The 15,427-nt window shown below is 41.3% G+C and overlaps 1 protein-coding gene across 2 annotated transcripts in view; it reads right to left on the reverse strand.

Annotated features, from left to right (window-relative positions):
- SLC7A2 (solute carrier family 7 member 2) overlaps nt 1-15,427 on the reverse strand; it is a 55,270-nt gene that overhangs the window by 13,695 nt on the left and 26,148 nt on the right. For both annotated transcript variants that reach the window (XM_053916413.1, XM_053916412.1), the window contains exons 2-6: nt 8,630-9,020; nt 8,002-8,157; nt 3,847-4,012; nt 2,495-2,628; nt 1,289-1,511 (exon numbers count right to left, since the gene is read on the reverse strand). In XM_053916413.1, coding sequence (XP_053772388.1) covers nt 1,289-1,511; nt 2,495-2,628; nt 3,847-4,012; nt 8,002-8,157; nt 8,630-9,005 — 1,055 coding nt within the window. In that variant the 5' untranslated portion in view covers nt 9,006-9,020. The remainder of the gene's footprint in view (nt 1-1,288; nt 1,512-2,494; nt 2,629-3,846; nt 4,013-8,001; nt 8,158-8,629; nt 9,021-15,427) is intronic.

A 15,427-nucleotide genomic window follows, 5' to 3' on the forward strand; every position in this document is an offset into this window, starting at 1 on the left:
AAAAGGGTAAAAAAATCACCTCACTATGAAATTACTACATAGATAGAGCCATGATTAACAGTTTAAGAAAACTTTGGACATTTTGAAAAACTTGTATGTTTACTGGCTGCGCCATCCCATACATTACTTCATTATGAACAATAACCATTTAAGAGAAAATAAGTAAAATATTTTATGAAAAACATCAATCTTCTTTATCTTTTAATAAGGCTAGGTTGAGGATGGCCACGGATGAATGTGTATCCGTCTCTTCTAAGATTGGATAGCAAGGTGTCGTCACATTGCAGATTTTTGAAACTATTCAGAATAAACCTCACCATTAGCAGGTGGCTGAGAAACCAATGAAAGCAATTTCTAATTGTTACTTCATATTCTCTTGAAGAGAAGATGAAGTAGATTTTGGGGGGAAAAAGCTAGGCTGATGAATTATATAAAAAGATATCTTTTTCCAACATCAGGCTTCTAGAAAATTATTTTCATTAAAAAAATTTGCAATCAGAGATTCTTTTTCTCTTTGTAAGAACGCTCTACTGTACAGCACTGTATAAAACTAGAATGAAATATCTTACAATCACTTGTTAATTTAAAATATGAGTGGCTCAGGAAAACTGAGGAATGATTCTGAAGGGTCAAATCAAGCAGCTACTGGTAATCCAAACACTTGAGTTTTAACTACCCTTTCCTTTTCACGTAGATATTATATAAATTTCCAGCATTCATTTGAGAATGGTAACCTCTGTTTCTTGACCAAATTCACTCTGGTCAATGCTATGTGAAAAAGTCTCAGTGTTTCACAAGTAAAGCTCATTGGAGTTATTTTAACAATGTCACAGCATAGAGTTTCCATGCACACAGACTTGATATGGCTTTAAAAGACAACAGAAAATGTCAAGTCCGCACCTAGGGTCTGCATCGTCCGAAGCACCACAAGTGACACCAGAGCCAGCAGGGAAACATACTTGCATAGCATACCAGCATAACGCATACACATATGAGTACGTGTGATGTATGTGTGTATACAGGGGTGCCTGCCCCAATGCTGTATGTATTTCTGCTGCAGCTTGGACCATCATTACCTTGAAGTACTGACTCTTGACTGACGGGGGAAGAGGACTTTATCATTTAAGATTATGAGCAATTCTAGGCAAACCATTCAGAGAATACATAGCTGCACCATGTGTCCCGGATATTAGGATTATTTTTAAAATACACAAGAGGAGTTCTTTAGACAGTGACCTCACTTTGCAGTAGCCCGAACAGACTCAGCCCCAGAGGCAATGCAACATACCTTGCAGAGAGAGCACAGAGGGAGCCCACGGCGACGACGTACTTGGCAGGACCCCAGCCAACATACTCAAATGCTACGGGAAGGGGGCTCTTTTCATCGAGGAGGTAGTATGGCATCATAAGTGTTAAAGCTGCCGAGACCCCAAAATAGGCCATAAAACAAACAAGCAATGAAGTCACAATTCCAATAGGAATAGCTTTCTGAGGATTCCGGACTTCTTCACCTAAGGAAACGTAAAAGGTTTGCACGCAGAATAAAACATCAATGGGTAAACCATGAATTCACCTCCTCCTCCACGGTAATCCTACTCTGCTCCCATCCCTTCTGTTTTCTTAGCTTGATCCATCTATTCCACGTGAAATGTTCTCTCTTCTTGCAGGTACTTTGCTATTACATAAAAATCCAATTCCAGAAAGAAAGAAAAAAACATGCTCTTCCAGGATTAGTAAATGTTTAGTGGTAGAAAAGCGCTCTTAATCCATTTTGGAAACGATTCATCCATGGAGATTAAATGACTGTCACGGGATTCTTTCTGTGCGCCCTTACGTATGAAGGCTTCAGATAAACTGCTACCCGACCCATCTACTTATTTACATTAAACTCTAGTTTCAATAGGAAACAGTATACTTTGGATCCCTCTAATGAGATTTGGCACTGGAAGCATCCAAAATGAACCATTAGGCCATGCAAAAAGTATGAATCCAGAGTAGACACTGAGAGAGTCATTCTGGCGTGATTTCCTTCTTGTATAAAAGAAAGAGAAAAGAATTAGCACAGTGCATTATGCGAATAAAGAAGAGATGATTGAAGAGCACGGCCATCATTATCACTCCCTGGGGCAGTGCATCCGGACAGAAGCTTGAGGGCAGTCATTATGACTAACACTTACAAAGTATTTGACAGCTTGCAGGGTATTTTTCATGTGTGTTCTTTCAAAGTAACTTTTCACATGTATGCATGTACCTTAGGTAACTCTCATACCTTCTGAGGAGTAGGTCCCACCCTCCCAGTTTTACCAACATGGAAATCAAGGCTGAGAGAGTTTCATTCACTGTCTTTTTATTATAGGCGGCAGGTGTCACACCTGGGTCTGGCACCAGATCCAAATCCTGTTTTCGGTCCTGACCCTCTGCTGCCACCCACGGGTGCCTGTGTGGTACAGGGAGGGCCCTCCCCTTCTGCCTGAAGCCAGGACTCTGCTCTTACCGGTGGTGGCAATGCAGTCAAATCCCACAAAGGCGTAAAAGCAGGTTGCAGCCCCGGCCAAAGTTCCCGCAAAGCCGTAAGGCATGAAGCCACCAGCCCCGTAGACGCTTGTCCCGTTTTCCGAAGGCAGCTCTCTGAGGAAAAGTGCAAATGTCAGGAAGTCATTTTTATAGAAAACTGCATCTTCTGGTGATGTGTGGAACAACATTCTCAGAAGGCTGTTGTGCTCCTCAGCTCTTTGAAGCTGACGCATACAGGACTAAAGGCAAACCCCGATTCTTGTCCTCTGTCCTGGAGAGGACAGTGGTGTCCCCAACAACGGCACCCACTTGGGGTCCTCAACACTGATCTCGGAGGCTGATGGACAGCCGGAGCCGCATGCCCAGGCCCACCCGGGCTGGGCCTCACAGCCAGGCAGGGTTTTGAGAGCAGAGACCACCTGTGAGCCATGATCTGACACCAAAACAAGTGACTAGCTCTTCTCACGGGCAGCTGCGCAGGCTGCACGTTTAAACGTCTATGACAAAGATGTTTGAAAAGGAGAGATACAATTCTCTCGGCTCGATTAGTACTACTGAAGTTGAATATTTTATTACATGCAAAAAACTGTAAAAAAAAAGAGGATACTAATTTTTTGCCTCATCAGAATGACTACAAACAACTCATAGAAAGAAAAACATGTAGATAAGCCTTACTCCATATAATAGATATTTTTGTGATCTTATTTTACATGCACACGAGTGTTATGATTAAATAAATCATAGGATTTATTTATAAATATCATAGAATTTATTTATTTATTCAATATATTAATATATGAAATCACCCTTTCCTATATTATCATTAATTTAATTGTTGGGACTATCAAGTTTAAAGTGAAATGCAAGGACAGGTCTGCTTATGCAACCAATACCATTCTCCAAAAAACAAGGCCTAGAAATTACTACAGGGCTGAAAAAATGCAATGAATGGTGGTCCCAAAGGAAGAACTAAAGGATGTGTTATTCAAAAATACTCATTGTTATGCGGAGGTGGCAAACCTTTGGGGAAAAGAAAGCCATTTTCAATGGCTAGAATCTCCCCTGTTCTTCCCCTAAACCTGGAGCAGAGCTTGAGGCTGAGGACCAGCAGTTGGCTTCCAATACCTGTTCCGCAGTGAGCATGCCCGTGTGTTTCTGTTTGGGGGAGCAGGGGAAGAAGACTCTTCGAACAGAATGGACTTCAGAAAGGTCTCTATAGAGCAAGAAGTCTGAGAACCATAGAACCACAGTTCTAGCGGAAAACGTAACATAAGACACAGGTGAGGAAAACATAAAAATAAGAGGGGAAGGAGCCCAAATCAAGCAGTTTACCTGGCGTGTGCTGATATGTTTTTGAGGAACTCTTCGCTAATCTTCCAGTTAGCCACATTCCCTTTCACAAACCCAGCCACCATGACAAAGAGAAGGACCAGGATGTTGACAGCTGTGAAGATTTTATTTACCCAAGCGGACTCTTTCACTCCGAAAGATAAAAGACCTATAGGGAAAGAAAGGGCAGTTTAAGTTTTACCTGAGTGTTGGGAAAGGCAATGGCATTTTGAGGCAGTTACAGGCATTGGGATATTATTTCACGAGCATTCGTATATTTAAGTCACGTTTATCCCTGTCTGTTGCGAGTTCTTACTCACTTGCCTGAGAAACAACGTCTTCTGAATACAACCACCCCGATTTCAGAAGGCAGACTGTGCTCACACCACTCTATCCAAGAAGCTGAGAAATCTAGTAACCTCCTCTGTTATCACCAATGGGTAGGGAGAGGTAAAGGAACTTAATTTTAATGAAAGGCTGTTCTAAAGTCATTTCAAAGTTAATGGCTCAATATTTTGAAAATGAAAGCTCAGTCATATGCCTGCCTCATGTTTACTACATACATAAACAAAATAATCCAACTGTCATGCCAGAAAGACATTTAGTTAAATAGATTCTCATTTTAATAAATTTATTTTATATTCGGATTGTAAAAGTAGTCAGTTTCCTATTCAAGTAAGTCGAAGAGACAGAACACATATAAAGGAACTAAAATCAAGTGCAACCTCCCGCCCAGAATTTCGCACTTGCACACGTGTGCACACACACACACAAACACACTTCCACGTCAGCAAACATACAGCCTCATTTTAACAGCCTCACACCCTTCCCCTCTATGGACACACTGCACTTTGGTCTCTTATTTAGAGACCGTCAGGTCACTTTAGTTTCTTAAAACTATAAACAGTACTGACATAATCATCTCTTTACAAATACCATTTTATACTTTCTAATTATTTTACAGTCATGTCCTCTCAGTTGATACTCTATCGAGGCTATGTACTTTTTATACAAGGCTTTTGGTTCATATTATCAAAATGTTCTCCCTAATGTTTGGCCCACTTCAAACTGCCCTTTTTTTTTCCTGTTAGGCTATTCTTGTTCATATTGATTTATAAGATGCATTAATTTAATAATAATGCTGTAAGACCTCTGCCTATCATGTATTATTCATGTTTTTCCCAGTTTATCATTTGCTTTTATTATTAGTGTTATTATATATAAAAAATGTTTTAGAATATAAATTTTTCCTTTCTAGTTTTTACCTTTAGATTTTCCCTAATATTAACCACCAAACATTCACTTTTGTGTTCTTTTAGTACTTTTATGATTATATTTATCGTATTTATATACTTAATCCATCCTGTGTGAGACATGAATTACGGACTACACAAAGTTTCCTTTTCACTTTTGGGGGAAGGATTGTGATGGAAGGGTTCGCTTGCCTCTCTGTCGTCTACACACCTGTGACCAAATCAGCATAACTCCCAAGTACAGATGGGAGAAGCCAAATCTCATTCTTCTACCTGTGTAACTCCCAGAATGTACAGTGATATAACCGCATTAACATATAGTCAGTATGACTGCGACTCTGTAACTATCTGTCAGACTGGGAGCCTCTATACGGCTGGGAAGCAGACACTTTACACCACCATACACACCGGAAAGCAGCAGAGCCACAGTCAGGCTCCAGAGAAGTCTCCCAATACCTCACGTGCACCCTCTATTCCGAGACCCGCTTCTCCAGCCAGCAGACTGATTAGAGACCCATGAATATCTCATCCAAATATTGCACAGACTTCCCTTGGGCTGATAAGAAACGCTGCTTCACTTGCCAAATTATTTGGCATTACACGATGAATAAAGATTTATACGAGGAGGTTTCACCTTCAAATAGTCCGAGAGCAATGTCAGCATGCAAGCTAAGCCTCGATTTGAAGTAAAGAAAGACATGCCGGTGGGTGAAGGCCAGATCGGCGCTGCAAGGCAAGGCCTGGCAAGGCCTGTGCCCTGTCGCCCAGTTCAGTGGCTCTACCCGGGTCACGGCCACGTGCTCTCATTGTTTAGAGACTGCAGCTGGGTATTTTAGGTTCACTGAAACCGTTCCTAAATAAAATTTGACCTAACCAATTTAATGCTGGCTAAGCTGTTCAGAAACCAAAACAAACACCTGTTGAAAACAATTAAGGTGATTTTTCTTGATATGAGAGCTCAATGCCAAATATTTTTGATCTATGAATTTCGTTCATGTCCCTGACACTACCTCTTTATAAAACATTTAATTAACGACCAACTTTTTCAGAGGTAAAGGTATTTTAAAAACTATATGATTGTACAAGTGAACACGCATTATAGAAAGATGTTTCGATCACATCTTTGTAACCAAGGGAGAACGTAGCTAGAGGCCAGGTTGGCCAGGAGAGAAGGGGCAGATCACCCAGGGCATATTGAGTGAGCAGTGGGAACAAACATGGACTTTATTCTTAGTGCAATCCTCCGTGGGTTTAAACAGGAATGCAGGTAGGGATGACAATCAGCATAGAGAATGTTCAAATAGTTAAAAACAAACAAAAGGGGACAGCAAGGGTTGACTATGCCCACAAAATAAAATAGCCTGTCATCTACATGTTTACTAGGTACCAAACAGGAAGCCTGTGCCAGATAGACACTGGTGTCTATGGATGAGCAAACCAAATCACGGAAAACTGAAGTCACTCCATGTTCTAGAGATAGTAGGTGGCCGCGTAGGATGAGACCCCTGGTTTCTCTGACTCTAATCCTGTGCCTTTCTAAATCACTATGCCACAGTGCTGATGAAAATGAAAAAATTCTAGTACCAAGTACGTTTGTCTATATAGTGTCCCATTAAAAAATAACAGGTGGTTAGAATATGCTTCCTTTTCAACCAGATGCCTACATTATATAGCTAATGGAATAAATAGAATTTTTTTAGAACTAGTATGCTTGCCAATACCCTCAGCTGATCTAATATAATGCCAAAAATTATGCATTCTTCCTTACTGAAACTTCATTGCCATTTCTGCAAATCTCTAATTAGTATTGTAAAATTGATGTGCTTCATGCTATTATTTAGTGCATTCCAGGTGCTATTAACCCCAAAGTGCTATTTCTACCACTCCTTTCAATTTTTTTTTTAAAAATTGTATTGTTATTCAATTACAGTTGTCTGCATTTTCTCCCCATCCCTCCACTCCACCCCAGCCAAACCCACCTCCCTCCCCCACATCCACCCTCCCCCTTCATTTTGTCCATGTGTCCTTTATAGTAGCTCCTGTAAATCCCTCTCCCCACTGTCCCCTCCCCACTCCCTCCTGCCCATTGTTAGATTGTTCTTAACTTCACTGTCTCTGGTTATATTTTGTTTCCTTTTTTCTTCTACTTATTATGTTCCAGTTAAAGGTGAGATCCTATGGTATTTATCCCTCACCGCCTGAATTATTTCGCTTAGCATAATGCTCTCCAGTTCCATCCATGCTGTTGCAAAGGGTATAAGCTCCTTCTTTCTCTCTGCTGCGTAGAATTCCATTGTGTAAATTTACCATAGTTTTTGGATCCACTCATTTGCTGATGGGCACTTAGATTGCTTCCAGTACTTGGCTATTGTAAATTGTGCTATGAACATTAGGGTGCATAGGTTCTTTTGGATTGGTGTTTCAGGGTTCTTAGGGTATAATCCCAGCAGCGGAATTGCTGGGTCAAGGGGCAGTTCCATTTTTAGTTTTCTGAGGAAATTCCATACTGTTTTCCACAGTGGCCTCACCAGTCTGCATTCCCACCAACAGTGCACTAGGGTTCCCTTTTCTCCGCATCCTCTCCAACATTTGTTTGTGGATTTGTTTATGTTGGCCACTCTGACTGGTGTGAGATGGTACCTCATTGTGGTTTGAATTTGCATCTCTCTGATGGTTAGTGATGCTGAGCATCTTTTCCTTTCAATTTAATTTAATTTTGAAGCATACCTGATGTGATAAAGATAAAATGTGGTTCTAGCCCAGCCCACAAATCTCCAGTCATAACCTAAGCGTATAAACATGCTGCGTAGTCTTGGGAACTCGGGCCCCAGTTTCGGTGGTGACCTATTTTACTGAGACAATTGGTCTGGCTTGACGTAGGGAGAAGTGTAACTGCTTTTCTTACCTGATAGAAGTAATATGAGACACACAGCAAAAAAGTCAGGATACTCTGCAAGGCCGGTATAATTTATATTGAAGTAGGTCCTGAAAAACTGACCAATCTGTTTGTTAAGAAGTTCATCAAAGGTGCCACTCCAGGCTCTCGCAACACTCGAGGTACCTTCCCAAAACACAGAACATTCGGAGAGTACAAGGTCACCGGGAGAAAATTAACATGACATCAATTGCTACTCTATTCTAGGATAAACATGGGTAGGTTCAGGCAGAATTGAAAGTTTTATTCCCACATAAAATTATCTTCATCATTTTATAATCATGCAATCAATAGTAATCGAATGCTCAAGACCGTCACCATCAGGTCACTTTATTTGCACTAAAGAATGGTAAATTTTTTTCAAAAGAAGGTTTTAAATCCACTAAGATGCACATTCAGAGATGAAGCAGAATCACCCAATTTTGCAGTGAGAGAGACATTTAGAGGTAAGAAAAAGGAGACGCACAGGGACCATGTGGTTCCCTCAAGATCACAGAGTCATGAACTAAAGCAGACCTAGGAGGGGCCCCTAAAGCCTCATGCTCAGGAGTGCTACTGCCCCCGTTCCATACAATCAGATGGATTTTGGGAAACCTACCGATCACGTAGGATAAAATGAGATTCCAGCCGGTGATGAAGGCCCACAGCTCTCCAACGGTAACATAGGTGTACAAATACGCAGAGCCCGTCTTGGGGACTCGGGCCCCAAATTCAGCATAGCAAAGGCCTGCCATCACCGAAGCCAGGGCGGCAATGAGGAAGGACAGCACGATACTGGGGCCGGAATCGGATTTGGCAACCTCCCCAGCGAGGACGTAAACCCCAGCACCCAGAGTGCTTCCAACCCCCAGGGCAATGAGGTCCACGGTGGATAAGCAACGACTTAATTTGGAATCTTCTAGACTGTCCAGAACAACGATTTTCCTCCGGATCAGACATCGGGCGAAAGACAGGGCTGCTCTGCAGGGAATCATGGTGAAAAGGTCAACCTGAGGGAGGGAGAGAAGGGAGTATGTTAGAAGCTGATCTGGAATCCTCATGCCTCCGATGGGCGGCCCCGCATCTCAGCACTATTATGGTACCTGGATTTTTTTTTTTCACTAGTTGCTAGAGTTGTGTCCCACAGCAATCAGAGGGCTTCATTAGCCAAAGCTGTGAATTTCTTAAGAGTTCACTCACACATGCCTTTTAATAAGAGACTGCAACAATGCCTGATTTGGGGCACGAAGGAATAGGAGCTCTGAAGGACTAAAAAGATTTGCTGTTTTTGTTCATTTCTTTTTGCTGCAATTTTTAAAGATATGCAGATAAACCTACATTCCAAAAGATGACTAGACTTCACTACAAGCAAGGGGGTGAATGACGACGTCTTCTTTTCAGTTGTCTTTTTTTTTCCCCTTCATCCATTTAACTCGTATTTTTCAGGCATCTTTACTTGCCAGGGATTGTGCTCAGAGTAAGCCTAGAGCGATGTGGTGCATAGATATGGTCTCCAGCTTTAGGGGACTTGCAGTCTAGATATTCCCAAAACAGATAAAAACCCCACCATTATGTACTCCACAGCTCCAGCAAACAAACATGTGTGAGCTTCTTTTTTCATTTCATCCTGTTCAATTTTTTTTTTAATGTGGAACCATTTGAACCTTTTAGAATAAAAAAAAAAATTCCCCCCAAAACATGCTTGGATTTTTCCAACTCAAACTGCTGTTCTACTATGCTTTAACTATGAATTTGTAGTAAAACACACACGCTTATTTAAGGTTACTTGAAGTTCCCAAATAAGTAAACCCGAAGTCCATGCCAAGTATTATGTGTTCTTTTTAAAACAATTTTTTTATTTTTATTTTTTAAAGGTTTTATTTATTTTTAGAGAGAGGGGAAGGGAGGGAGAAAGAGAGGGAGAGAAACATCAATGTGTGGTTGCCTCTCACTCACCCACTACCGGGGACCTGGCCTGCAACCCAGGCATGTGCCCTGACTGGGAATTGAACTGGCGACCCTTTGGTTTGCAGGCCAGCACTCAGTCCACTGAGCCACTCCAGCCAGGGCTTCTGTGTTCTTTTTAAATAGAATGATGAAAGTAGACAGCAAGTGTGGGAGGTTCCTTACAGTAACAATGAAGTTTTATACATCAGTATCTCCCACACCACCTGGCAGAACGCCAAGCATGGCACTTCACAAATACATGGTGAAAAATTTGTAAATACAGATGAATGACATGTCCAATGTTGCCAATAACCTGGCTTCCAAAAATCAAACTGTGTCAATACTTCTATAATTCAAATGCGTATTAATTTCTTCCCCTAACTAGCCCTTAGTTGGCTATTTCTCATAGGACACACCTAGAAGATAAGATAGGAGAGTGTTCCAGTTAAAAAAGAATGAAGAAGTGAAAACCTGAAGTTATAGAGAGGTCAGCTGAGGTGTGTGGGGTGGGGCAGAATGGAAGGTATTTACTAGACGCTCATCTTCCCTAACATTTAAATGTTTTTATACAGAGAAATGCAAAGACCAGGATTTAGAGACCACTGCCAACTAGAAAATGCTCAGAAATGCAGACTCACCGAATTTAGTAACGATTTAAGGTCATGGGAAAATGGGACCATGTTGTATACAACTTTAGGAAACTGATATACGAAATGAGGCATACGTGTGTGTCATTAAATAAAACACCGTTGATGAAGTACTTATCCTCAGATTTCACAAAAAAGACACAAATTCTATAACGACTGGATATTTTAGAGAAGGTATCTGGAATAAAGCATGGGCGATTAAGAAGAAATTTTGGAGCATGAGAAGATTGTGGATGAGGTGTTTTTTTTTTTTTTAATCCTTTTCCTAGTACTATGGTCATGATGTTCTTTGTGAAATTTCTTTTTTAAAAACCTACAAAAAAAAGCATGAAAATGAAAGGGAATAAGCAAGCCAACTAATAAACCTTTCACTATTTTTAACAAATAGTTAAACTTTGATTGTGAACAGTTAACCAAAATGATAAGTGACTATCATCTCACCTTATAATACAAAAGTGCATTTTCTTCACTTTTGTAGGGAGATGAACTGTCCTTGATAGAAATGGACAGCTTTAGTCAGGTAAGCTCTGAGTGCTTCTGGAAAGTATGTTAGGCTCAGTTTTTCCATGTTGCCCTCGAAAAATAAGATAAAATGGCCATTCGTCAGGCACCCGATGGCTTTTGAGTAACAGAAACGCCTACGTCAGGAACTCTTCCCAGAACTGACAGGCTGCACAAACATTCTCAACCACGCAAAGCTGATAAAACACTGACTGCAAAGGCCAGGGCACAAAATCAATTTTGCAGAAATATAAAGGGATGGGAGAAAAGCAATGTAAAACATACTGGGTCAATGTGATGAATGATTGTTAAACCAACATTGACTGAGTCCTAGCAGGTGTATCATACACTGCTTAGTCAATAAAGAAAAAAGAATCCTGGGTTTTTGTAAAATACTCTGTGTGGGGCGGGGGGAGACTGATACATAAAAGTATAGTGGCAACAGAAGCATGAAAAAAGGATACGTGTGTCTCCTATGAATGGTGTAATTTCGCATTCACATATTTTAAACGTTTTATAGCTCTTCCTTTAAAACATCTTTAAAGGGTATGTTCCCTATGTGAAATGGCGATGACAGCCTTGTTCTCATGGCTGCAAGGTCCTTCATTGCTGAAGACAGTTGCCCTCACACTCATCCTTTGGCCCAGGTCTGCAGCCACTGTCCTCGCTGGGCTCTGGTGCCCCTCCTCATCGATGGGCAACTGTGTCGGGGGAACACACAAGGCCCTTTAAGATCACGCTGTTGGTCTGGAGGGCACAGACCTTGCTGTCCCGGGAGCACTGTCAGCTACTGCCACTGTGACCAAGGACTGGAATGTAACACGAACCGTGCATACATGCAGAGGTCTCCGTAACACTCACACCAGCGGCCTTAGCCTTAGAAAATAAAACTCTAATCAACATGCCTATGAGGTCACAAGCAACTCTAGTGATACCAGAAACAGATATTAACCTTTCTTCAATAAACAATTATTTCACTAAATGCTAAGACAGCAGCCTCTCTACTGAGGAGAAAAATTTGTCCATCTTCAGCATAGATCTGAAAATGTAATCAGCCAAGGGAAGGCTGGGAGGGCTCTGTAATAGACTCAGCAGCAGAAAAATCTCTGAAGGATTCCAAGGAGCCTGACGCTACAGGTACATCTTCCTCCTAAATAAACAGTTCCAGGAAACCTAACTCCTTGACGGAGCCCCTATTAATTCTCGCCAAAAAGCTAAACTCCTTCCTCAGCAACCTGGCAGCATCTCCTTCTCAATCTTCTTCAATCCAGGTCGCAAAGGTGGCAGTGTGGAATTTGAGTTCAAGTGAGTCCCCAGCCCTGACGAAGGGACAGCATCACGGAGCAGACTTCTTTCAGCTAACCACAGGAATCTTCTCCAACGGGCAAATCGCTGTCAGACATCAGTCCTGGGTTTGTACTTTGGTTCTAAAGTTTGATGCAGCAGTTAGTTGCATAGAAACGCATCTTTCCCCTCCTCGCCTAAGTCCAGGCTGACCTTTCAAACTCAGTGCTCTGTCTCAGTGTCACAGGCCCCATCAATAAATCTCACAGGGAAAGGAGCGATGGCATCCGGTGGGGCAGGCGCTCCAGCAAATCCTCAACAAATTAGCTCATCCTAGTTGGAACCCGAGTCTCCTTCCCAGTCTCAGTTGCCAGTATCATAGCGAGACATCTGCACTTTGTAGACCGACAGGGAAAAGGAATTAAACCACACGGCACTTGGATCTTTGTCCTACTGTGTGTGTGTGTATGTGTGTCCTTTAAATCTGACCTTTGGGTTTGGCAATCTGCAAACTCAACATCAGTGACATTTCTACAACTTTAAAGCTCAAAAACGTATTTTCAAATTCCATTCATGGCTAAATAATTTAGTAAAAGGGAGAAAATATGGATATAAAACCATGGAATTAGTGACCTTTTGTTTTTTTATTTACATTTAGGAGATTAATTTCTCAAAAAAATTCATCAAAAGTATAAATCAGGAAATAAAAGATAATCTGAAAGGTAACTGTTCACTTTAGTTAGTAAAAACCAAAACCAAACAATAACAACAAACCTTTGCCTTCAAACCTAAAACCTTTATTTTTCTGGAAAACAAAAATGCTTTTTTCATACACATTTCATTTACATTTGGTCCAAAGCTTATCTTTTCTCCCAATCAAATTGCCTGTAGAATACCTTCCTCCAAACTTCCCCCCTGATAGGTGAATGCAAATACAGAAAAGGGTGAAAATGAAAAACACAATGGAGGCCTCTACAAGTCACAACACTGTAGGAATAATATTTATATTTTCTCTCCAGGAAGTTACATTGGTACTACCAGGAATTAAACTGTTTCGAAATTTCCGATATGGAATCCAGACAGAGACAAGCATCTGTCCTAAGGACATGCGGCAAACAAACAGCTGATAGAGAATTCTGGAAGTCTTGTCAAGGCAGCTGGTGCTTCAAAACATGTGAATCCCTTTAGGTTCAGGAAAGGCAACAAGAAGGCATGAGGCCTCCCTCGCTGTCTCATTCACGCAGGTGCAGAATAATAAAAAGAACCGAGTCCCGCTTTCGTTGTCAGCGTTGGAGAAGAGCGGAAGTTAACAGGCGAAGAGAAGAAAGCAGAGCCCTCAGCACCTCTGTAACTGGAGTATCTGCTCAGTCAGCACCCCATTTTCACGGTCAAGGACTTGGTGGCGTGCTGCCCATTCCCGTGAGGTCTTAGCAATCTTTGGCTAATAAATCACCCCAGATGCCAGAGGGTACAACCTGTTCCCTCTCCCCAACCAGCTACCAAAGGAAGTGTCCTCTGCTAGCCCCTGTCACCCTGTACGTGCCATTCCACTCGTCAGGAGATGTCCTTTCCAAAGATTTCACTCCCACCTCCACACAAGTGCTATGCTATTAAAATGGCCAACATTTGCCGAGTGTTTCCCGTGTGCCAGGGGCTGGGGAAAGCTACAGGTAAGTAAGGGTCAGCGTGGCTTCTAGAACATAATTCAAATTTCCATGTCAAGCTCTTTGAATTGTCAGAAAATGCAGTGACATTTGACATGCCAATTTCATGCAACAAGATACTCTAGACAAGTGGGCTTTCTAGACTACTAAAGTTTAAATCTCTAAATCTTTGCCTATTGTCAATCAAATCCTACCACTTATTCAGTGATCTCGCCAAATGCTACGAGCTCGTGGTGGCTGTCTGCTGAGGTTACAGGAGTCCAATCTGCTCACCTTTATAAGAAGGTGATTGGTTCAGTATTACTCCTCAAGACACTGCCTAAAACGATGAACACAACTATTTCAAAACAAAAAACAAAAAAACAAGCAAACAATGTTCTCTATGACCTGCATTCCAATTTTAATGCGCCATCATGCAACTTAGAGCCAAGTCCAGGATACCAGTGAAATCCAGGTGACTGGGAGGATCCCAGGCCCCTGTTGACTAAGAGCCACTGCTCACAATGTTTTTTTAAACTTATTTCTGGATTCGTAGCTGAATTTCAGATTAAAAATGCTAAAGTATATCCATGAACTAGGAGGAGTGTTAAAGTAAAAGAAAGCTCTTCTCGTCTGAGAGCAAAGAATCGAGAAATACTCTAGAGCACCGTTTCCTCTAACCATGCTCTTCCCAAACCGGGGCAAAGTACCCCCTCAGTCCACCGCCCAACACCCTCCCAATGGTACCTAATTTCAGGAATTGTTAAAATTAAACCACTTTTGTTTCAATGCTAGGCAAAATTCCTTCCCTCAAACTGTGGCAGGAAAGGAATTCAGCAGGAATTCACGTGCATTTTTAGTCCAAGTTCAAGAAATTTAGATAGATAATATACCAAGTGTACTTGTGATTTATGGTCCTGCTGGAAAGACGTTTCTTTAAAAATGGTCATTTTTGAAACTGTACTGTCAATTTTGAGAAGCATTTCTGATTTGTTACTTCTTAAAATACAGAAGACAGTGTATCACCAGCACTTTTATCATTAGCATCTTGGCAGATTGTTGAAACACTGCTATTGGCCGAGAGAGGTTTGGAAGTTCCTGTTGGCTTCAAGTCAGCCTGAATAAAACATTTCTATTGTGTGCTCCGAGGGAGCAATTAACACAGTGCCAGTCCTTCATCAGCACGACTCAGAGCCACCACATTTTAAGTTTAGACTATGCAAACTAAGGCTTTTAAAGATTAATGTAACCTGAAACAATGAGATCCTTAAAAGCGAGGTCTGCCATTCTTGTCAGATTTCTGCTCTATTTTTGTAATAGTATTATAAAAACGGAGAAAAAAATTCTGATGAGACTTGTATGTTGGGGAAACTGTAGTTAGTGCACATTAATTAT

The sequence above is a fragment of the Desmodus rotundus genome, chromosome 13 (assembly GCF_022682495.2).
Source record: "Desmodus rotundus isolate HL8 chromosome 13, HLdesRot8A.1, whole genome shotgun sequence".
In the NCBI taxonomy this organism is placed as follows: domain Eukaryota; kingdom Metazoa; phylum Chordata; class Mammalia; order Chiroptera; family Phyllostomidae; genus Desmodus; species Desmodus rotundus.